The sequence below is a fragment of the Siniperca chuatsi genome, linkage group LG13, assembly GCF_020085105.1.
Source record: "Siniperca chuatsi isolate FFG_IHB_CAS linkage group LG13, ASM2008510v1, whole genome shotgun sequence".
Classification (NCBI taxonomy): Eukaryota; Metazoa; Chordata; class Actinopteri; order Centrarchiformes; family Sinipercidae; genus Siniperca; species Siniperca chuatsi.
Genome location: NC_058054.1, coordinates 4511001 through 4533885, shown reverse-complemented (window position 1 = coordinate 4533885; position 22885 = coordinate 4511001). Strand labels below are relative to the sequence as shown.

At 38.7% G+C, this 22885-nt stretch overlaps 1 protein-coding gene and 2 non-coding genes across 6 annotated transcripts in view; 2 read left to right on the top strand and 1 right to left on the bottom strand.

The window, feature by feature from the left end:
- Window positions 1-22885, bottom strand: part of LOC122886641 (ATP-dependent 6-phosphofructokinase, platelet type-like) — a 33464-nt gene that overhangs the window by 4437 nt on the left and 6142 nt on the right. The window contains exons 2-17 of one of the 4 annotated variants that reach the window (XM_044219072.1): window positions 22706-22779; window positions 21201-21278; window positions 20372-20561; window positions 20106-20271; window positions 19458-19502; window positions 18901-19009; window positions 16916-17011; window positions 14542-14634; window positions 14209-14334; window positions 13238-13302; window positions 12165-12234; window positions 9451-9597; window positions 7541-7611; window positions 6883-6970; window positions 4986-5138; window positions 880-1044 (exon numbers count right to left, since the gene is read on the bottom strand). In XM_044219072.1, coding sequence (XP_044075007.1) covers window positions 880-1044; window positions 4986-5138; window positions 6883-6970; window positions 7541-7611; window positions 9451-9597; window positions 12165-12234; window positions 13238-13302; window positions 14209-14334; window positions 14542-14634; window positions 16916-17011; window positions 18901-19009; window positions 19458-19502; window positions 20106-20271; window positions 20372-20561; window positions 21201-21278; window positions 22706-22779 — 1736 coding nt within the window. Of the gene's footprint in view, window positions 1-879; window positions 1045-2955; window positions 3109-4985; window positions 5139-6882; window positions 6971-7540; window positions 7612-9450; window positions 9598-12164; window positions 12235-13237; window positions 13303-14208; window positions 14335-14541; window positions 14635-15333; window positions 15430-16915; window positions 17012-18900; window positions 19010-19457; window positions 19503-20105; window positions 20272-20371; window positions 20562-21200; window positions 21279-22705; window positions 22780-22885 lie in introns of all 4 variants that reach the window. The other 3 variants (XM_044219071.1, XM_044219069.1, XM_044219070.1) reach the window with 3 other exon arrangements.
- On the top strand, window positions 17598-17689 carry trnar-ucu. The gene is given in 2 exon segments: window positions 17598-17634; window positions 17654-17689. It is a non-coding gene; the product is annotated as a tRNA-Arg (tRNA).
- Window positions 17921-18012, top strand: trnar-ucu. Its single transcript is given in 2 exon segments — window positions 17921-17957; window positions 17977-18012. It is a non-coding gene; the product is annotated as a tRNA-Arg (tRNA).

Genomic DNA, 22885 nt, shown 5'->3' with positions numbered 1-22885 from the left:
TCTTTATCTTGTCTAATACGCTTGTGATTTTGGGCTATATTAATAAAACTGACTATTAATGTCTAATAAAGAATTATTTTACTAACAACCAAATGAAATCAATATTAGTCTTCTGTTGCCGCTTTATGGTATATTATTATCTGTAGAGTACAAAGTGGCTCACACAAGGCAATCACATGAAAAACTATTATAAAGTAAAAACCCTAAATAAGAGCCATCTAACCTTACTAGATAAAAAAGAAAATAAAACAAGTAAGATCAGGATGTTAATATACATTTGAATATTTTTTCATTAGCACTGTGGCGTAGAGCGGTGGCTGGGTAGCGAGCTTCTGTATACACTTGCCCTTAAAAAGGGATAAATAAAGTTGTAATTAATTGAAGTTTCAATTGAGTTTAAATTTGTCTTATTAATTTGATACAGTGTGACAGTAAAAACATAAACACGGTGACAGCCCTGACGTCTCTAATCACCCCGACCTGATCTGTGTTGATGGGATCTGTCTGTCATGGAATGAGTGATGCAGCTCAGAGGTTATTAATAAGTTGCTTCATAAGCACTGCCATAATCTGGGTCACCTGCACACTCCTAAAACCTCCAGGCAGAGGCAGTGATGAACTGATGGAATTTTGAAAAAAATATATATTTATGTATACTACTAAATTAGTTAAATTAAGATTTTGAAATACAAAGCAGATAGAGTCATTCCTGTTGATGTTCTAAAAAGTACTCATCTGAAAATAAGCCACGGGAGGGAGATGCAAAGGTCATGGTAGCTCTTAAGTTGCAAATGTTACCGTATTAAACCGCTTTACCAAATACTTCAATAAAAAAGGTTACACAAAAGGATTTTGCTGTAGGCAGACTGTATCTCTGACCTGCAGGTCCCGGATGTCGAACGGCTCCTCGTAGATGTAGACTGTGTCGGCGCCTGCAGCCAGACCGCCCACAGTGGCCAGGTAGCCACAGTAGCCCCCCATGGTCTCAATGATAAAGACCCGCCGCTTGGTGCCACTGGCTGACTGCTTGATGCGATCACATGTCTGAATCACACACACACAGATTATACAGTGAACAAGCAAAATGGAAGATTTGTTTACCACATGCAACAGCAAAAGATAATCATTTAAGTAGAGCTGAAATGATCACTCACTCAATTCATCTGTTAGTCAATCAACAGAAAACTGACAACCATTTTATGTAGTGAATTAATGTTTTTAAGTGGAAATACTGAACATTAGCTGCTTTTATCTATTTAATATAAATTTAAAATTAAATACTTACTGGTTTGTGGTCAGTCTAAGTAAACTGTCTGAATGTCACTTTGGGCTGAGGAAAACTTTGATGGGAATTTAGCAGTATGTCTGTAGACTATAAAAAAAATAATTGATGATAATGATCGGCTGCAGCTCTACTTTAGTAGATAAAGTAAAGTAGATCAAATACTGAGGAAACATGCAACCATAGTTACCTTTTACAGTCCATGCTACAAGAGTTAGATCAAACATTCTGAGTTTCAGTGATGCACAGGTTGACTCCTTATTGCAGGCGCATTGTAGAGAAGTGAGTTAAGTTTTACTTTAAGTTAAAATAACAACACAATTTATAGCCTAATCTATGCTGTGTTTGAGTACTCTATCATTTACTTTGTGGCTTCTTAGTATAAATTAAACACTAACTAAAACAACTTTTGCATAATAATTCATGTCATTTCAGAATATTCAGGATTTTATTTCATGCTGGACTTGATTTGACTTAATTGTCAGACGGTGTACAAGACATATCAAAACTGTCTATGAGACGATAAAAGGTTTACCTAACATTTGAACTGGCATTTGTTGTTTTTGCAAGATATGAAAAACTTAAGGAAGCTTAATTAATATTTCCTTTGAAAAATTAAAAACATGTTTTTGAGCTTAACTGTAAAATTGCCATGGACTACATATACCCAACATTAAATATTTTCACAACCAAAGCCTCTTATTTCTGTGCTATTTTTTGTGCTTTTGTGTAGCTAAAACAACAGTATTTGTAGTAGCTCACTGCCTTAGAAAATCATGGTTTTCTGCAGACACAAGTGGATAAAGATTTCCATATGGAAAAGAGTCGTTGAATTGGGACGGTTAGCTGTTACCTGCAGATTTGAACATCAGAGTTGACCTGTGCATACTGGGCCTTCGTTCTAACCAGATGAGTGAAGTCTACCAGATCTGGATAGTATATAACATGATATAAGCTGTCTCCTTTATCTTGTTGGCAAACCTCAGTTTTTTTTTCTTGGTTGTCTAACATTTTGGCAATCATTGTATTGTTCTTGGTGGCAGACTTCAATCATCTGGTGTCAACTGTACGGCAGCTAAAACAAGAGCACTACCACATTTTGTAATCCAGACCTAAAAACATGTCACAGCAATGCACTCCTCAAAACACAAACAGCATCACAAACTTTACCAGCAGAAGGAAAATTATTTGACACATTACTGCTTCCAAAATAAAGGCCAACATCATCAATACAAAATAACAGCAGTCACTGGCATGCAAGTGCATTATGGTCATCAGAGTTCTGTATTTTGGATTTGCAGGAAAATGTGTACTCACAGATTGTAGTTTTACTTCAGTTTTCTCATACAGCTTTTTCCATAAACATCTCTTGAGATGAACTGGGTTAATAATTCAATTCTCTAAATAGTTCTGTGTTATCAAGGTATCTTAATAGGTTAAACTAGGATTTCTCCACCTTTTGTAGTCTACATACATCATACTATACCTCAGGGCTGAGCAATTCTTTCACTTTGCCTCTACATTCACCTTAGTCATCACTTTACTCATTACTCTCTAGAATATATCTCAGTATCTTCACCACATTAACTGTCATTATTATAAGACAGGTAACACTATAGGACGCCTCTAGCTGTTATTTTCGTGATGATTTAGTCTTTTCCACCGGCCCTTACCTCCACGATGGCGTTGAGGGACGTGTCAGCGCCGATACTGAGGTCGGTGCCAGGCACATTGTTACTAATGGTAGCAGGCAGCATGCACATCGGGATGCAAAACTCCTCGTAGTCGGCCCGGCCCTCGTACAGCTGCAGCAGGGACTCAAAGGCCTGATGGTGGTGGCCGTAATATGGGGTTAGACCACTAGGAGGCACATTACCAATCTGAGACCCTTTCAGTGTGTCCTTGTGTAGGAGACTACAGTGTTTTTACAGGCTACTAGATGGTGCACAGTGGCTCCCCTGGCTTGTATCCTTCGTTACCTTGGTAACTGACATTTTTTGGGTTGAAACGGAAGCTGTGTCCCAATTCGATGCTATGTATTCATTTTTCTATACTGTTTAGTATACTGTTTTTGAAATTACTAAGCAAGAAATCAATGCACTTGAAAGATTTGAAAACTTAACTGAGTGTGAACCACTTACATTTGGACATAGCTGATACACCAGTTCAACAAGGGTTACGTGCAGATCTTTAGTATGATAATCTAAATACCGTTTTAGGAGCTTTTCCAAACCTGAAAATAACACTACATATTTGTAATTTTTTGTTTTAAGATATCGTCACTGACCCTGATGATTCAGGACACTCAGTTCAGCCTGAGGATTCTGTGTTAAAGATATGTTTGCGAACTTCACCACCAAGGTTGAAGAACACAAGTAAGGGGAGTCCTTTTGAATAAACTGAGACCATGAAGATGCAGCTCTGTAACGTGTGTATGTGCTGCTGGCTCTCTCCCGGTGACAGGGGCTTTGGCTTCCCATTGGCTGAGAGGAGATGGGATGGGGGGGTAGTGGGGGGCTTCAGCCTGGCCGACATGTAATGGTGTTGACAAGACTAGATAAAGACTGGGGTGGGACTCCAGAGGCTCTGAGCGATGTGTCCTTTTATGTACAAGAAGCGAAGGGCTTTTTTCAGGCATGCAGACAGTTTGAAGTCTGACAGAGGGCCTGGCCTGGTTCAGAACAATAACGCGACTAAAATATAGATTGCATTCAGTGATGCTGGACTTGTACACGCCCACACAGCATGCAGACTTACTCTCCAATCGCACCGACTCTGTGCCATTTGGATGACACAGAGCAAGCAGAGCGTCCCTGTTGCATTGAATCAGACCGCCAACTAGTCATCTGCCGTTTCCCAAACACAGAGGGCTGCACGAACACGCCAGGGCCACGCACCAAAAACATGCCACAACACGTCACTGCATGCCCTAACACTTACCTGGGACCTCCGCTGACCAGCTCGCCTCCAACAACAACCAGCAACAAGGGTTTTCTGCTCTATGTGTCCTGATGCAGTGTGTGTGGACATTAGCCGAATCCTGCTTATTAGCTTCTGTGATAATTGTGACCGAGTTTCTACTGTTTGATAGGACCTGTGGCTGCGACATCTAGTTTAGTAAACGTAACTAACTAAACTAAGCTGTAATTCAAGGACAATTAAAAAGATGTCAATGTCTTAGGGCCACTGTTTCTGTTGTGCATCCCTTTGGAAGCCATAAAAAAGCCCTAACCCAATTACATTTTTAGTAACCATTAACAAAACTGGGGAGACAAGCTAAGTTTAATGTACTGAAATGATATTACTTATAACATGAACTGCATGTTTCTTCATATACATGTTTCTCATGAGTTGCAGGTTTAACTTTGCCCAAACCACAAGAGAGAGGCCTGGCCCACAGTGTGAGAACCAGGCTTTCTATTTAAAAAAGGGGGGGGGGGAAACGAAACTTACGCCTTAAATTTCTAAATCAAATATCTGCAACTATTTTGTCAGTGTTTTTTAAACTTCATTCTGACAGAAATATTTAAAAGTTATCTATACAGTATATAGAATGTATTGCTATTCATGTCACAATTGCGATATAACATGTGGCCCTTTGCTGACGTTTCTTGACTTGTCAAATAAAGTCCAACTTCTGATTGTTAATGCGAGGATGCGAGCTGTCGATCAGCGAAGCCCCAAACTCACCAGCCACACTTACGTCAGTAATGGCATTCAGAGCGGTGTCTGAGCCAATGCTGAGGTCTGAACCAGGTATATTGTTGGAGACGGTGGCAGGGACCATAACCATGGGCACACAGAACTCGTTATATTTGTCCCGAGCAGCAGATAGCTCCAGTAATCCCACGTAGGCCTGCAGCAGTGAGAGCCAGCGTCTTATTGGTTGTTGTTGAGGATGTACAGGCAAAGGGAATGAGGTGTGGGATAAAAGTGAAGAGGCCTAATGCCAAGGTCTTTACATCCTATTAATACACATTATCTATTATAGTGTACTTTACCATTTTCAAAGTAAACTGTTTTTGCAGTAATGGATTTTTTGCCAAGTAAACTGTTGCCTATTTACACATCCTGCAGACACAGAGCAGCGTTTTCATCCCATTGGACTAAAATGCTCCGCAGAGCTGGTGATCATTTTTTCTGGCTTTGTCACAATGAGCAAGCCCTCTCACATTACACAATGTTATTTCATCCATTGTTATATATTGATTAGTGCAGCTTTTACAATTTTGTATTAATTGGAATTAATACGCAAGGTGTGCACCAATGTTTATTGATCTGCTAAACTTTGTTTAATTGCCAATTAAACAAAGAAAGCAAGATATTTGTTTAGAGATTTAATTCTATTTGTCTGGATTTTTCCTGGAGCTGTTTCTGTATTTGCAATTTGTATTAAATATATCTAGCAATGAGCAGCCCCTTCACTTCCTATGTGGATTGCACTGTGGGACAACAGTGTAAATCAAGAACAAAAATAAATAAATTAAGGCTAACTTAGTATGCATACTGACATCTTTGAGTATTAGTTTTATCTTTTCCAGTATGAACACACTAAAGACCCAAAATCCCCTTAGAACTATAATGTATGTAGGTTGAAATTTGAACACTGGGTGTTGAGGAATATGTATGGAAGACATAAACTTGTGGTGTGCGACGCTTATAGAAAAGAGGTGGGAGGGGGGTTTGAGGTGGGTGGGGCCTGTTGATGGGAGATGGATCTCAAGAGTAATGCAGTAGGAAGATCAGAGCAATGGTGGGTGGCACAGACAAAAGGTCTGGGACAAGTATACTGGTGGGAGAAGCCAAGGGGAGAGAGCCAGACCAATCACGGCAGACAGTGAGACACAGAGGGAGTTGAAGCTCCACACACTGAGAGACAGGGAGGGAGACAGTGTTCATTTTCTGGCCAAAATGCCAAATTCAAAAACCAGTGGATTTTGGAAAACTTACATGGTTTTATTTTTATTTTATTTACTATTATTTTACTGTTTTATTGTTGTTTTATTTAAAATTCTAAAATTTGATTCAATTAGTGATAAAAGTTAAATTTTTTGCGCCCAAAATGTAACTTGCACAGTCTCTTAAACATCTAGTTCACTCTTCTGCTGAATATTAAATCAATTTTTATGATCCTAATTGAGATTTTACATACAAATCACCACATGGTTTGGCTTTGCAGCTTGGCCATGAAATAATAACCATATATGGACACAAGGAGAGAGCCTATTACATTAAAATGTGTTAAATGTATTTTTAAAAATATAGTTATACAGAAGTGAAGACATGTTTAGCGAATTGAAATGTTATAAAGGGCAAATCAGTGAAAATGAAATGGACTCACGATTGTTAAGCAACACAAAACATTCAAATAATTCAGATTTATCTTTTCATGTTACTCAAGAATTCAGCTTTTATAGTTTTAATTTATACATTTAATTTATACAACAGTCAGAATAAAATATGAGGAAATACAAATACTGGCAAAAAAAAAAAAAAACAGTGGAGCAAGCTTGTTTTTTTTTCTTTTTTAAGTGATGTTCAGAAAGATAAAATATTGTGAAATTAAGAAATAACACTGCCATTATGCTCAAGTTACGTACCTCAAATCCTCCGATGACAAGCAGGGCATTGATGTTATGGATCCTAATCTGCTCAGCGATCTTATCCAGATGTTTGCCTGGAAGAGTTCTGGCATACAGAAAGGAAACAATTGAATAGCTGAACAATGTTCCACTTAACTTCCGTTAGATGGTTTGTTTTTATTAAGAGTTACTATGAGAAACCCTAGAAAATGTCGTTCCTTTTTAGACTGTTGGGGTACACTGATGTATGAAATTCATAATCATGCAAGGAAATAAGAAAAGAGTTATTTTTTTAGTTGATATACAGTAAATTGGCAGAAGGATAGAATGAAATGTGTAAAGAATTAAGGCCCATTCAGATAGGATTAATATTCCAGGGGAAGGTGAGTAATATAATATCTGCCTCGCTCCTTGCTAACTAAACTCATCGAGGTTCAAGGACAAACTTTTGTAATTCATCACTTCTTAGAGCAAGGGGAAAAAAATGTTTTTCAAATCTCCCGTCTGGACGGATCAAGTTTTAAAGATAGAAATCAGTCTAAAGTTAAAAAAAATGGATAATTTGAGAAAAGGAAGAAACATTTCCATTACGTGTAATGTAAAGAAACAAAAAATGTATACAGGATTAAAGTCACTAACAATACCTACAGTATCTTCAGATTACACTTCAACTCACCGTTTTGTCCCTAGCAGGGACCCTCCTTGGCCAGTCCAACCACCAACATCTCCCCATTTGATCTCCTTGATCTGATTTTTTAACAAAAAATAAATAAAAATAAACAGATGTAATTATTTTTAATAGATTTTTTCATTAATCTTTGCTAAAACTACTTCACTTTGCAAGTACTAAACTTCAGTATTTAGTTTTCGTTGATGTTTAGGTGATAATCAGATCCACAGACCTCACTGTCAGAGTTTATTGGATCTACTTTCTACAGAAGAAACTTAAGAAAACTGTTGACAGTGTGTTCTTTGGAGTATCCGCACTAACAGGGACACTGACTTTGGAAAAAGATGTTGCTGCTGAATTCTAATTAACTTTTTCAATGTGTTGAGCACCACAAATAAAATGTTACTCATATCCATTGTATTGGGGTGACAGCAGAAATCGTCAGATAGCGCAAATAAAACCAAAACTATGATCCTTTAAAGCACCTTCATCAGGGGAGCGTTGCACACGTTAGTTTCCCATCCTCTTTATATTATCGGGTTTTCATTCTTGTCACTGTACTGTTACCGTGTCAGCGTAGCTACATTTAACCAGCAGCTCTCCATTATAATCTGTGTCCTACTTAGTTGGGGTTTTAGCCAGGGATCATGGCTTCACTTTTCAATCAAGTCTAATCCTTCTACATGACAACTCGCCTCAGGGCTTCTTTGCTTTTAACAAGTCCTTGTTACTCTCTGCACAGCTGAAAAAGTGTATGTGTGTTTGTGGAAAGCATGCATGCAATCAGAAGAGTATGACCAAGACAAAGACTATGTGTGTGTATACATGGTATAGCCGCTGTGGGAGTGGAGTAATTGGCTTACAGTAAGTAGCACTGTTTATCTGGACACACGTCAGGCTTATCACTGTAGTCAGTGCAGAAGGGAGGGAGGCGAGTGACTGCACCCCACTTCCTGCTCCCTGCTATTGGTCAGTAAAGTCACTATGACCTCCAAGGAATGTTGCTTACCCCTATTTACTATTTCCTAGTTTTAAGTATGTTTATAGTCACATTCACTGGCTGAGAGCAGAATTTGCTCCTGGATCACTGAGGAACGCTAAAGTCTCAGCGTCCAGACATCAGATGTAAAGAAAGCCATTTATGAGAGGTGCAGAGTGAAGAAATAACAGCCACAGACAAAAGGCAGAATGGACTGACCAATCACGTTTTAAGATATGTTAACTTTTCAGCAGTGTCAAGTTCAGGTGAATAAGGTTCTGCACATACTTGAGTAACATGAGAACCCAGAGGTACAGTGTACTCAGCATGACTGTAATATTTATTTAGGTGGAATAAACTTCTCTTGCACTTGAGTTTACTGACTGAAGAAAAGCCAGGGATTTTAACATGTACAATGAATTTCTTTTAATCTGCACAAAAGAATGCACATGCACTTGACAACATGCCAACATGTATTTTTAGCTTTTAGAGTAAGTGACATCACATCACGCATGGGTAAGATTTATAATATATGGTGAGATCTTTCCTTATTCTGCCAAATTACTGCAGGAAAATCTTTACTGGCTGCTGCAGTGTGAAAAAATTTTGTTTTTGAAAAGAGTAAAAATGTTAATGTATAAATATTTTGTGCGTATTCGAGAAAATACCATAAATTGTGGACAAATGTAGTGCTGAAACGATTAGATTATGGACAGAAAATGAATTGAGTTTTGGACTTTTGGTCAGACAACACAAGTAATTTAAAGATGCCATCTTTGGGCTCTGAGAAACTGTGAAGGGCATTTTTTCACCATTTTATAGACTACACGCCTAATCAAATTTAAAAAATAACCAAGAGATTATGTGATGTACTAGACAAATGTACTGTAAATAAATATGTACACAACATAGTTGTATGTATCAGTTTCACTATTACCTGTCCCTTGTAGAATCCCTCAAAGCCGTCGTTGACAGCAAACATTTTGTGGCCTTCAGTGATTCCCACTCTGACAGCAGAACGCACAGCGGCGTTCATACCTGCTGCCGGCGCGCCGACGTTCAACACTGCAACGTTAAAGGAGCTCTGTGGGTGACAGAGAGCAGCAGTCACACACACACAGAGTACACTCACAAATACACTTAAAACATAGTGGAGAGAGCCAAACCTGGCACTTGTATACAGTACGGATATGTTGTAACACCCCCAAGCTTTGTCACATTTTAAAAAACATTGTCACACCTCAGGCGTGAGTCTAACATTCAGTGTACAATCACAGTATGTAGGATGCTTCGTTTGAAGAAGATGGTATATCAGCAACGTTTAGAGGCAATGACGACAAGCAGTGATTTCTGTAGCAGACATGAAGTAGGCAAATTGGACAAAACTCACTGCAGGTGATTCTACTTCTTTTTACTTTTAGATCCACAGAATTACATTGCAAATTAAGAATAATTGTTCTACATGCCTGACAGGACAGTTGTCCATCTCCACTGCCTGATAATACCATCCATGTCTCATTAACTGCTGAGGAGCCAGGCAAGACTTTGCCTCAGAGCAGAACAGCAGCAGGCAAAGATTACCTTGCATGCAAGAAGCCACATGCTGTCAAAAGACACAGTGAAGCAGCAGCTGCTTTCTCATGACAACCACTAAAAATATCGACGGTCAAATGCAAACTTTCACTGATTATCCAACGTTTTCTTGCTATTAAAAACTAGCCACTAGTTGCTGAGTATAAAATGTTTCAGGGCACAATCCAAAATTGCTGCACAGCAACACTCAACCCCTAATATCAGGGTGCACATGGTCCATATTTCAGGTGAAGACCATGAAGTTGTGTGTACAAGACCCACATTTGAATGCAAGCCACATACACTCAAACCACAAGGCCTCATTGGTATTTGGTGTGTAACAGTTGGGTCAAAGGTGTGCTGGGAATTAATGATAGATTTGACCTTGAACGTTTTCCTCCTGCAATTCTTTAATGGGATAATTGATGGACTGGATTAAAGAACATGAAGATGATGTAGAGAAGCTCAAAATGGACAGGCGTCCAACTCTCAGCTGCTGATGAACTTCCCAAAACTCAGAGCATAACATAGTTTACCAATATTTATTTCACAATACCACATTTGAGAAGAAAATTTCAGTTAGTAGATTTGAGTCAAGTATTGACTGTTGGCTTTGAATGCTTGCTCAGTTTCTTGGTCTTGTCTACGATTCTTTGAGCAAACATTTCCTGTTCTAAATCATAACTTTGCTAAAACTGTAGACTGTATTTTTAGGCAAGGGTCTTGTTTAGATGGTTGCGTTCGACAACAGCATTAAACACCAATGTACTGAGAGGTCTAGAATGTTTTCTTGAATGAAAACAATGGATTTGCATTGTCATCGGTAGCAAATAATTTGAAACATTACCCAGCCCTGATCATCATAAAGATGAACACTATTCTTCACAACAACAAAAAATAGTCCAGTGTAAGCCTTGTATCTCTTTAAAAATGTTTCAGGAATCATGAAAATGAACATTTCTCAGCATGACAACCATTTTTTAACAATTTTCCAAAGGTTTTTGAGAAAGGGCTCACTAAATCAAATATGACACGTTTCCAAAATCAGCTAGGAATCATCTCATTCTTTGTCTGTCATTAACGCATTAAAATCACTGGGATATGTAGTTTTTCCACAATAATGTCATTCGTGTCTTCTGCACATTCACAGTAGGTTTACAACTAAATCCAATGTCATATATCTGAATCGAGAGAGTTTAATGCCCCAATCTAGAGACTCTCAGAGCCTTATGTTCGACTGCCACTGACCATGTTTAACAGAGAGAGCAAGGAGCCTGTCCAGTTTGAATAAGCCAAGATACTTTTGGCCACTGTCTCCACAGACTTGACACTGAACTGTAAGGAGGGCTACTTCAGGTTCATTTGAAGCAGATCACAGCCGACGCTGTGATTGTCCTTGACAGCGGCTGGTGGGACGCCTTCACTGAAGCACTAAAGCAACTCTTTGCATGTCTACTTCTAAGCAGAGCCATGAAGAAATAAGCAATGGCAGACAGAGCGACAGATAATGAGCAGACACTGTCATTTTGTGGCACTGTGTTACCATACAAACATATGTAGTTATAAATTTTGTCTCTGTAAAATAAAAAAAGGCCTCATAGAAGTTTAGTCCTAGAAAATCCAGGTAATAAGCAAAAAAACTATAATCCACTCATATATTTAATTCAATTTTATGTCAGCATGGGGGAAGTCAGAAGCCAAAGTGATTAAGAAGAAGGAAGGATCAACAAAAAGGTCTAAACTAGTTGCTGAAAAGCTCATCTGCTCTGTGAACTATGCCTGCAGAAGCTGACCTAGAGCCTGTTCAGCTGCAGCCTCATTACTCATCACATACATCGAACTGCTCTTCATCCCCCGCCTCCTCCTCTCCCTCAGGACAGAGACAGTCACACAAAAACAGACTCTGTTAGTGTCACAAAAAGACTGCAGCACCCACAAGGCACCTGACCAGGAAGTACCTTATGCTACCGTACAAATCTCAGAGGCGCTGGTGGAAAGATAGAAGAATTACAATTGTGAAATCTGATTGATATGATATAATCATTGTTTTTTTATGATTTGGTTGTAAAAGGTACTTACATTTGGAAGTTCAGAATCTGCTTTCCGGTAGGAGAGGAGTCTGTAGGTGCTCAGATTGTTTTCAAAGCTCCTGCAGATAACAAATGTGAAAAATGATGTCAGCTCTGTTGCTGCTGTAGAGAAAGCCTTTGGAGTCTATCAAAAATCAGTGCAAAGACAGTTAAACTGGGGCACACTGCCAAACACAACAGGACAAGTGCAATCTTGTTGAAATTTTGTATATCATACAGGACCTCTGATGAAACTGGTGGAACAAGAATTACCGCTGGCGGTTGTATGCCTCCGCCAACCAGTCAAGTTGCAGTTTACATCAATGTCTGTCCAGACTCATAATATGTTATGAATACTTGGAAGGAATTGAATTTTTTAAAAAAAAGGTATAAATATAAATACTTTTTGGCTAAATTGAAGTTATCACTATATTGATGATACATATGTATGATTCCAGTAAATATACATCGTTGAACTGATTAAGGATTATCATAGATGTACACATGTATATCTATAATAATATGTATTGATCTTTGAGTCAAAAGTGTCCCCTACTGAAGTGAAATATGGTCACAATCTCCCCTTCTGTTCTTGAGTTATGGTGTCGAATAATGGCAAAAAAAAAAAAAAGTGTTTTTCCAGGACATTATGGTGTCACAGTGAAGTTGACCTTTGACCTTTTGGGTAAAAAAGGTCATCACTTCATCATTGTATCCCATTAAACATCTGTGAAATTTTGTCATAATTACCGCATCACTTCTTGAGTTATGGCCAAAAAGGTCAAGGTCATTTTGAGGTCACAGTGACCTTTGAGTCAAAAGTGTCACCAATTCATTGTACGAACAACTGTGAAATATGGTCATCAATTCTTGAGTTATGGCCAAAAACGTGACGTCCTTGCACTTTTAAAGTTGCACTTTCTGTAATGAAATGATTCAGTGCTGCTAGCTCACTATGAGCTCTATTTAAGCCTTTGAATGCATTTCATCTATCTTTTAAACTTGTTTGTAGGAAGATGAATCTTAGTTACATATACAGTTCAGATATTTGATCATGTAAAAGTAGTTGAAGATAAAAAATACCTGCCACGCAGTCTCACTGCCTCTTCAAATTTCTTCTCATCCATGGCCTTCTGTACCTCTTGGGTCTGATGACATAACACAAAAGAGCTTTTTCACCATACATGTCAAAATCTGCCATGTGCTCATTTTTTTCAGTTGTGACAGGCCTCTGGGTCTGTTTGAGTGCATCTGTGGCATGCTTGTTGTCCTATCTGTCTTGCAGGTGAAAGGTGGGTGGGGTTTTGCCAAACTGGGAGCACCTGTGCCAAATGATCCCAAGCACTATTCCACCTCATTCCTCTTAAGCCACATGCGTGCAGACAACACTGACTACACAACTGATCTCAGACCAGGTGTACTGATTACAAGATTATTCCACATGGAGAAATCCAAGACTGGATTAAATTATTGTAATATTACTATTACAATTGTGGCAGTTTTTCAGGTGCAAATGTGATGCATTCTTCCCCAGACATTGAACTGTAACTTACATCCTGTTACTGTAAAGGTCAGCTTATTTTAGAAACATTTCAGTGTCATAACAACACATTCAGGGTTGGGGGTTTTATTCCCACTGGTGCTTACTTTGGGTGACAGTACCCTTTAAATGTCACATGTTAAAAACATATATTTTAACCAAGTGAAGGGATTAATACGCTGAAAGTCTGTTATAGGAAAAAGTTAAGACTAATATGTAGTGGAACAATCTCATTTTATAAAAGGTACACAGTAATTTAGCATTTTACAACAGAAGGCTGTATAATAAAATTAAAGTGTGTACTCCCTTTATGCTACACACAGAACATAATTAAATTCATGTTAAAATAGGGTAACATATAAAATAATTGAATTTACATCTGATGTAATGTAAATAGCAGATAGAGATAGTGATGATAATGTGGTTTCCATCTTCATCATTTTCTGTACACACACTCACACACACCTCTGTCTCTCCAACATGCACACACACACACACACACACACACTCTTACCATCTGAACACACTCCATAAGTGGTAGTCGAACAGCCTGGTTGCCAACCAGAGACACAACGCAGGCCGGGGTGCTGGCAGAGGCCTCCAATAACGCCAGCACTGCCTCCACACCCATACGGCTGGCCTGCAAGGGTCAAAGGTCATTTAAAGGTCAATACTGAGCAGCAGGATGTCTGTTAGAAAATAACCATGTTTGGGGTTTTTTGAGGCTTGAAACATTAAACAAGGAGAATGTAATTTTGACATGCCTACCAAATCATCATCTCACAACTGGTTAGAACGTCATATTAAAATGTTTCCATTGAGAAGTATTAAAGATACTGTGACTTACCAGGATCCTATCAAAGGCAGAGGGGGTCCCACCTCTCTGCACGTGGCCCAAGATGGTGACCCTAGTATCAAAACCCAGGCAGCGTACCACCAGCTGGATATAGAGGGATCATCCAAAATTGGATGATAGCATATAGTGAGGATTAAGTGCTCAATATAGGAAATGCATATGATCAAACAAGAGCTGTATCATGACTTTAAAAGGGTTTCACTCCAAAAGTTACAGATACATAGCATGAAAACATAAACACATATTCTTACAAACAGTTGCTCTTACTTAAGTTTAAATACATAAAAAACACAACTCAGCTATCTAATTTAGCAGTAATATAACATTCAATCTTTGTAAGATGTCATGGCATCTTGACATGAAACAAACAAGAAAATGCAGAAATAAAAAGGGACCAAACAAGTGTAAAGCATTGAAAAAAACAGAAGGTGAAATCATGCAAAACATATTCTGTCATGTTAGCGAGTGCCAAATAATGTGCATGCAGAAGTAAAAATAAGGGTGCAAATGGGGTGGGAATGGAATAAAATGCCTGAAGGATATGTGGAATCAAGAAATATAATGGACTGGATATTTTAGTAAAGAAATATAAAAGATAACTTGCATGAAACATGCAAACGTGTGAAATGTCAACACAACGACACAAAGGACATAAAGCTTTGTGGTGTGTGCTCCCACACTGAAGGAAACCAACAGCAAACCATGAAGGAAAAAAAAAAAAAAATCCATGCTTCGGAAGAGTTTGTGGCCCATGACTTGACCAGGCTTCTCCACCATACTTACATCCTTGATATAATCAGGAGTTATTGCCTTGTTGTGGCAATCTATGGCACCCTCAGCTACAATAATAATGTTCAGCCTTTTCTTATCAGCACGGTTCTAGAGGGATATAAAGAAGCAAAAGCATTTGAAAACACGACAGAAAACGTTTTGCATTGCCAAAAGCTGGATCCGGTAATGGAGGATAACTACTGATAAACCTTCATGTCTTTAAAGAACACCAGGACATTTTCACATATATTTGGTCGTCTTTCTTCAGCAGGCACTTGCCACATTTACAGCTAGCTATGCCAATTTGTTTTCAATGAAGCATGCTAGCAATGAAGAGAAACTGAAGAACAATGAAGAATATACTTAAAATGCGATACACAACAGTTGACCTCCTACAGAGAATGATTCACAGCACAACATTAAAACAAATTGAGGTACCTACAGTACTTCTGGTAGGATATCAGACAGAAGGGTTAGTTTAAAGATACCCTGTGGGGTTTCATTTTAAACAAACAATTGAGTTTACATGTAATGTTTCTCACCAAACTGTGTGTATCCTTGGGGCCTAACAAATGTTAGGAATGCATCTCCTTCTTCATAAAACAGTTTGAAAGCAATTATTTATATTTTGACACCTTCACTGTTTAAATCAAGGAATTCCTGCTTGCTAGCTAGCAATCTTGTTCTTTGCTTTTTCCAGCAAAGTTACAGATTACTAAATTACACATTACTGCCACCAACTGTCAGTCAGTGGAACTGCATGAAACTGAGGGACATCATATAGCCCCCTTATTGACAGACAGGCCAATGCTTGAGGTAAATGCCAGTTGCCAGGTGATTTGATGTGTGAGCCTATAGCTAGCAACTGGTGAGATCCAGCTAAGGTAAGATGCCCTTATGTTAGCTAGCTTTGATTTACCAACCTAACTAGATGCTAGACATTTGAATTAGCTCCTTCTGCAGTCAGCAGGAATGTATATTGCATCACATGTGTGTCCTCATGTGTATGCTAGAGCAGGAGCTATACACTCAAACGGCCGTGTTTACTTCCACTTCCACTGTTGGTGATTTCCTACATTTCCCAGAATACCTTTTGACAGTCCCCTGACAAAGGTTAGGTTGCTGCTTTCACTCAAAGATGGACATCATTCAAAATAAACGGCTTGAAATTATGATCATTCAGCTGTGAGTTTTACATGTCAAATACTCATGTTTTCTCAAATTTTGTGGTGGTTGTAATGCATTCTCATGCATTTTCTGCTATAGAGGGTGTCAAAATTGTGTCCCTTGTTCGACAGATTTCTTCCAGTATCATATCCATCAGTGTTAAACACTGGTGCAAAATGGCAGCTAAAGAAACCGCACTGACACCAAAACTTAAGTTAAGTTATTTTCGCAAAAATATTAAATAGAAACTTTCTCTCAGAATGTGGCAAGTGTCTGGACAAGAGGAAAAACAACCAATCAGAAGTCTGAGAAAATGCTGTACTGTAACTCTGTCACTGACGTCTGTTTTTCAGACATACTGATATCCACCAGTTGGTCCAGCTTCTGGTTTCCCCTCTGCATCAGTCTGAAACTGAGCTCTACTCACATCCTTCACAAAATCAGAGGTAATGGGTTGTCCTTGTCTGTCAATGGCTCCTTCAGCAACTATGATAATGTTCAACCTGGAACCTCGAGATCGGCTCTGGACGATAACAAACACTCATCACATCAAATCTACTAAAAATCAGTCAGTATCAGATTGTGTAAAATGTATATTATTAATAGCTAATTGTACAATTGAGTACTTGCATAGTATAACAATATTTTACTGACTGGCAGTGGTTTATCCAGCTCCAAATCCATGGTGTCATTACTCAGAAAAATAGACAATAGACATCAGCACTTGTTGGAAAGACGATGTGAAACACTGACTGGATGAAACAGATCCTCTGAAAAAAGCACGATTAAGGAGTGCAGACCATCGACTAGTCGACAACTATTTTGCAAAACCTTGCAACAAGTAAAAATGAGTAGTCGTGACACTCCTAGTTTACAGTGTTTATGATGAAAGCTGAGTTGGGGTTTTAGAGGGAAAGTCTTGTTAAAAATATCAATCTTCTCCTATACACCAATCTTCAGCCACCAAGCTCCTACTGGCACGCACTTCAATTTTCCACTTGATGTTTGATTTACAGTGCGTTTACAGTGTTTACAAGTATTTTTGTGTAAATTTTGTGAAAGCGGCAAGTTCGTGAGTTATGATGGTCACTGAAGTTTCTTGAAGCAATGGCTCTGTGGCGCAATGGATAGCGCATTGGACTTCTAGTCAAACATTAGAGATGTAATTCAAAGGTTGTGGGTTCGAGTCCCACCAGAGTCAATGTTTTATAGTGTAACTTGTTTAAACCCGTGACTTTGCATGAATCTTTATCACAAACAAGCTCCTTTAGCTACTGGTGGTGTCTTTAATGGGGTTGTGTGTTACAGTGTTTACAAGTAAAAGTGAGGTAAACAACCAACTGATGTGGTTGTCACAACTGGTCAACTGGGTATTTTGTGAAAGCGGCAAGTTCGTGAGTTATCACGGTCACTGAAGTTCCTTAAAGCAACTGGCTCTGTGGCGCAATGGATAGCGCATTGGACTTCTAGTCAAACGTTAGTGGTGTAATTCAAAGGTTGTGGGTTCGAGTCCCACCAGAGTCAATGTTTTATAGTATAACTTGTTTAAAACCATGACTTTGCATGAATCTTCCTCAGAGCTCCTTCAGCTACTGGTGCATACTTCAATTTTCCCCTTGAAATTTGATTAATGCTGCATTCCAGTGGAATAGTTTTTACAGTATTTACAAAAAAAGTTGAGATGAGTTAAAGACACGAATGTGTGTGACTCCTCCTGATCCTCCCATAGATGAATCTTCTAGCTCCATTAGCTGCTGCCGTGCACTTCAATTTCATACTTTAATTTAATTAATACCTTCTAGTGGGCTCCGTGTTTAAAGTGTATGTGAGAAAAGTTGAGTTAAACAACCACAACTGATGTGGTAGTCAACTTTTTCTAAAAGGGGAAGGAAGGGAGTTATGAAGTCTGCTGATATGTTTGAACACACAATAGTTTCCGTGGCGTAATGGATAGTGCATTGGACATTAGACTGATCAAACACTTGAGATGTGTTTCAATGGTCGGGGTTCAAGTGATCTTCTTCATCAACAAGGTCTTCTGGTGTGCACTTCAAATTCCTACTTAATTTTATTAATGTCGCCTTGTGATGAAAAAATGTTGTAGGTGGAAATTTTCTAAAAGCCGCAAGTTTATGAGTTATGATGTCTGCTTATGTTTTTAAAAAGCATATAAAATTAATTGTTTATTAATTACATGTTCCCAGTTTGGCACTGAAATGCTGAAAACACAATTATTCACCATTTTGACACAGACAGCTAAAATGGCAGCTGTGGTAAGTGTATTTCTACAGTTTGTATGTTTGTCTGAGTATGTGGATCCATGTTAAGTACGTATTATACATACGTATAATATTAAAGAAAAACGATGATGATTTAGAGCTGGTGAAAAAATTGTGTGTATGTGTGTGTTACCTCAGACAGTTTCTGACACATGTTGTCCTCCCAGCCATCTTCAGGAGGCATTTCTGGGATAAAAACCCAGTCTGCTCCACATGCCAGGGCACTGACCAGGGCCAGGTATCTGCACACACACACAAATATTTTAATAATTGTTTTGAATATTTACTTCCCTGAAACTGTTATTTGTTTGGAAATATTTTATCTACACAGCCTGAACAGACTATTGCCCAACATATGTATGGACATGCTAGAGCAGGAGCTACACACAAAATCAATATTTCCACACTTGCAAAAATATTTAAGTATTTTTACAGTCGTGACTTATTCAAAGCCAAATCCAAAAGAGTATGAGGATTTAGTTAAGTTCAATTTGAATACAGATGTTTAGAATGGAATTGACTTATGATCAAAATGTTGTGTGCTTTGTTTGGTTATTGAGACTTAGTGTGTGCAGGAACATATTTAACCTAAAGACAATACATATTGTTGTGTGTATATGCTGTATGTTCTTATGTGTATGGTGTTTTTATCTCTCTGTGGTGCACTCTAACACAAAGAAAACTGCCTACCCGCAGTGCCTGCCCATGACCTCCAGCACAAATGTCCTCTGGTGGCTGGAAAAACAGCAAAAAACAAAAGCAATGTCAGAAACAAGTAAAAGCACTTATCAGTGAAACCCAGTGGACATTGCATATCTGTCCATCCTGGGAGAGGGATCCCTCCTCTGTTGCTCTTCCTGAGGTTTCTTCCAATTTCTTCCCCTTTAAAGGTTTTCTGGGGAGTTTTTCCTTATCTGAGGGTACAGAGGGTGTCATATGCTGTACAGATTGTAAAGCCCCTTAAGGCAAATTTGTGACTTGTGATATTAGGATATATAAATAAAATTGACTTGACTTGACTGATCTGTTGAAACAGGTGGTTAAGACACATTCACTGAAACCTTCACCCTAAACTTAACCATGTTTAAAGAGGACAGGTCTTTGAGGTTTGTAGGGACTCTGATAGCTACAGATAGATGTACCTGTGAAAGCTGTCTTGACTAACTAGCTAACCTACTGTAAGGGATTTCATGTTGTCTAGTCTTGTCCTGTCTCATTACATGTTTTATTTTTTCTTGTCACGTCTTGTCTTGTTACGTTTTGTCTTGTCACATCTTGTCACATCTTGTCACATCTTGTCTTCTTGCGTCTTGTTACCTCCTCTCAGGATTTGTTCACCTCTGAGCGGTGGTCATGATGGCGTCCACCACCTCAATGATCCTGTGCAGTGCCGAGTCGGTGCCGATGGTCATGTCGGTGCCGCAGAAGTCATTGTCAATGGAGCCGACCATTCCAACAATGTGGAGCTCCGAGTTACTGCGGGCTGCGTCCTCATCGATCAGACCTGAAAAACATGAGGTGAGGAGATAAATTCTCTTTACACCTGTAAAGTGAGAGTGGTATGGTGTGTGAAGTCAACTGAAAGCCATGCAGTGAGCAATCACCTTGCTGGAGGAGCTCATCCAACAGGCCGCTCCACTCCTCTCTGAAAAGGTTGGCTCCCGTCAGGCTGCCGTCTCCACCAATCACACACAAGTTGGTGATGCTGCGCTGCACGAGGTTGTGTGCGGCTTTCAAGCGGCCCTCGTGGGTACGAAAGTCTTTACAGCGAGCGCTGCCGATGACTGTGCCACCCTGAGGGAAATACAAATTACAATCTGAAATCACATTATTCTCTCCTTAAATTGCTCTTCTGCTGTTGTCTTAAAGTGAAAAAATACTTTCAATTTTTTTAAACCATTATCATACTTTCAGATTATCTATTATTTGTGGTAATATTCTTTTGAGTCTTTTTTAGGGCAACGTGGCTCCTTATACTGCTGGTTGTTTATAATATTGCTCATCTACAACATAAATCTTTATTCACCGTTGCACTGAATGTAATCCACTTCAGACAATGAAAGTCTGACTATGACAAACAGTGAAACGGTCTAATTCAATCACAGACTCATTTGGCTCAACGCTAATAGCTTTGTTGCTGAGTCACTTTCAATGATCATCACAGATGTCCACCAACACAGCAGATATTCCACTGTGTTGGCCCAAGCACAAATCCCGCTGCTCCTCTGTCAGAAAGCATTTACAAATAGCATTTCATGGCGCTAAAATATACAGCTGTAATTACAACATTAACACAACTCTTTTAATGATAGCTCAATTTAAGCGTTTCATTGTTTAAAGCACAGAAGGGGAAACATGGATAGTTTTATTTCAAGCTGATGCAACTATATCAAAAGAGTGTGACTTGAAACAGCAGCAGAAAGCTCTGCTCACCACTTGCAACATGCTGGAGACACTTTCCCATGTCGCCTCTTTGATGTTGTCTCCACCGTCCACCATCCCCTGGTACCCCTGAGAGGAAATACAAATATGATAAATGTTCACTTAATGAAACAGGGATTTATTGTTGCTTTGCTTTTCTGATATTAAATCACTGTGATTTATAATTCTGTGGCAGATTATCCTTAAGTAGTACACCTGCAGAGTATTTTTATTCTATATTAAAAGTTTTATTTGAATTGCTTTACCATGCGTTAAACTTCAGTTTAACATGTGTGACCCCAATGGGAAGGACAGCCCTTACCCTGACAGTGTTACAACATTTGCACATCAAATATGATTTGTAGCCAAGGCAAACAGTTTACCTCCATTCACTGTATATAAGAAGCAAGTAAAGTTAGGTGTGATGCATGAAGGAAAAGCCATGTAAACGTGGTCTGAGATGCAATAAAAAACATTGGAGTTGTTTTATATTTTGCATATGAGCACAGTGGTCAAAACACAAAAGCTAACCATGCAAAATCTGTAGCTCAAATTCTCCAAATGAGGACATTTTTATCTTGAAATTGCCGAAGGAATATACTCTCTGTGAGCTTTTGGATTTTATTTCGGCCAAATCAAATGAAGAAAATGCTAAAATGCAAAACACATCCTTACTGAAATAGGAATTCTTTTTAATAGCTAGAACAAAGTGGTGTAAAGCAAAATGGTCATACATGGTCAACTATGTACTACTGATCTGTATGTCACCAAACTCAACACACTGAACTAAAACAACTAAGAACAACTGTGTAGAGAGATTTCTGCTTTAAATTTAAGTTTCAGTGAGCAGTAAGCAAGAAGTTCTGTGAAAACGGACAGCTAATGCTTCTATGTGGGTAGTTTAATATTTTTCAATTTTATGACGGCGGCACACTGACTTGCCTGTGACATGTTTGCCTTCCTCTTGGTAAACCTAACTAACTAAATGAAATATTTTCTGCGATTGGTGAATTTACACTTCTATTTACATCTATGCAACGCTGTACAGTATGTGTTGGAGGAATAATCCTGTTCTGATAATATTGGGCAAAGCAGTAATTGAAAGAAAATCCTACATTTCATAAGCTTCTAATAAATTCACCCAATAAAGAAAAAGCAAGTACACAAACAAGTGAAACAATAATCAAATAAGCTATTTTAATTGCTTGTTTAATTGTTATTTTAATTTCAACTAATGCAGAGTATTTTTTTTGTTTACTGAAATCCAAATTGTGTTATAACACTTTATTAAAGTTATCTGGATTTAACTTTTTAAGGTCAAATCCAGATAATGCATGACTCTGTTACCAAATGCAGGATAATATCAGGTCTTTGAGTCCTGCTGGCTCTCTCAAAGACAATCACAGCCCAATGAGGAAGTACTCGTCAGTACTAATTTGGCTCACTGTTGAGTGTGACAGGGACTGCAGACTCCCTGGAGGCCACGTCTGCAACCTGAGTCATGAGTCATGCCTCACCTCGTGGATGAAGTAGACCTTTGCTCCCACGTAGATGCCCATTCGAACGACAGCGCGGACCGCCCCATTCATGCCTGGGAAAGGACAAAGAGTTAGTGGTTGTCAAGGAAACAAACACTCTTTCTTGATAAGCATTCTTGTGAGTCATGATGTTTTTGATATGATATGCAAATAGCCACA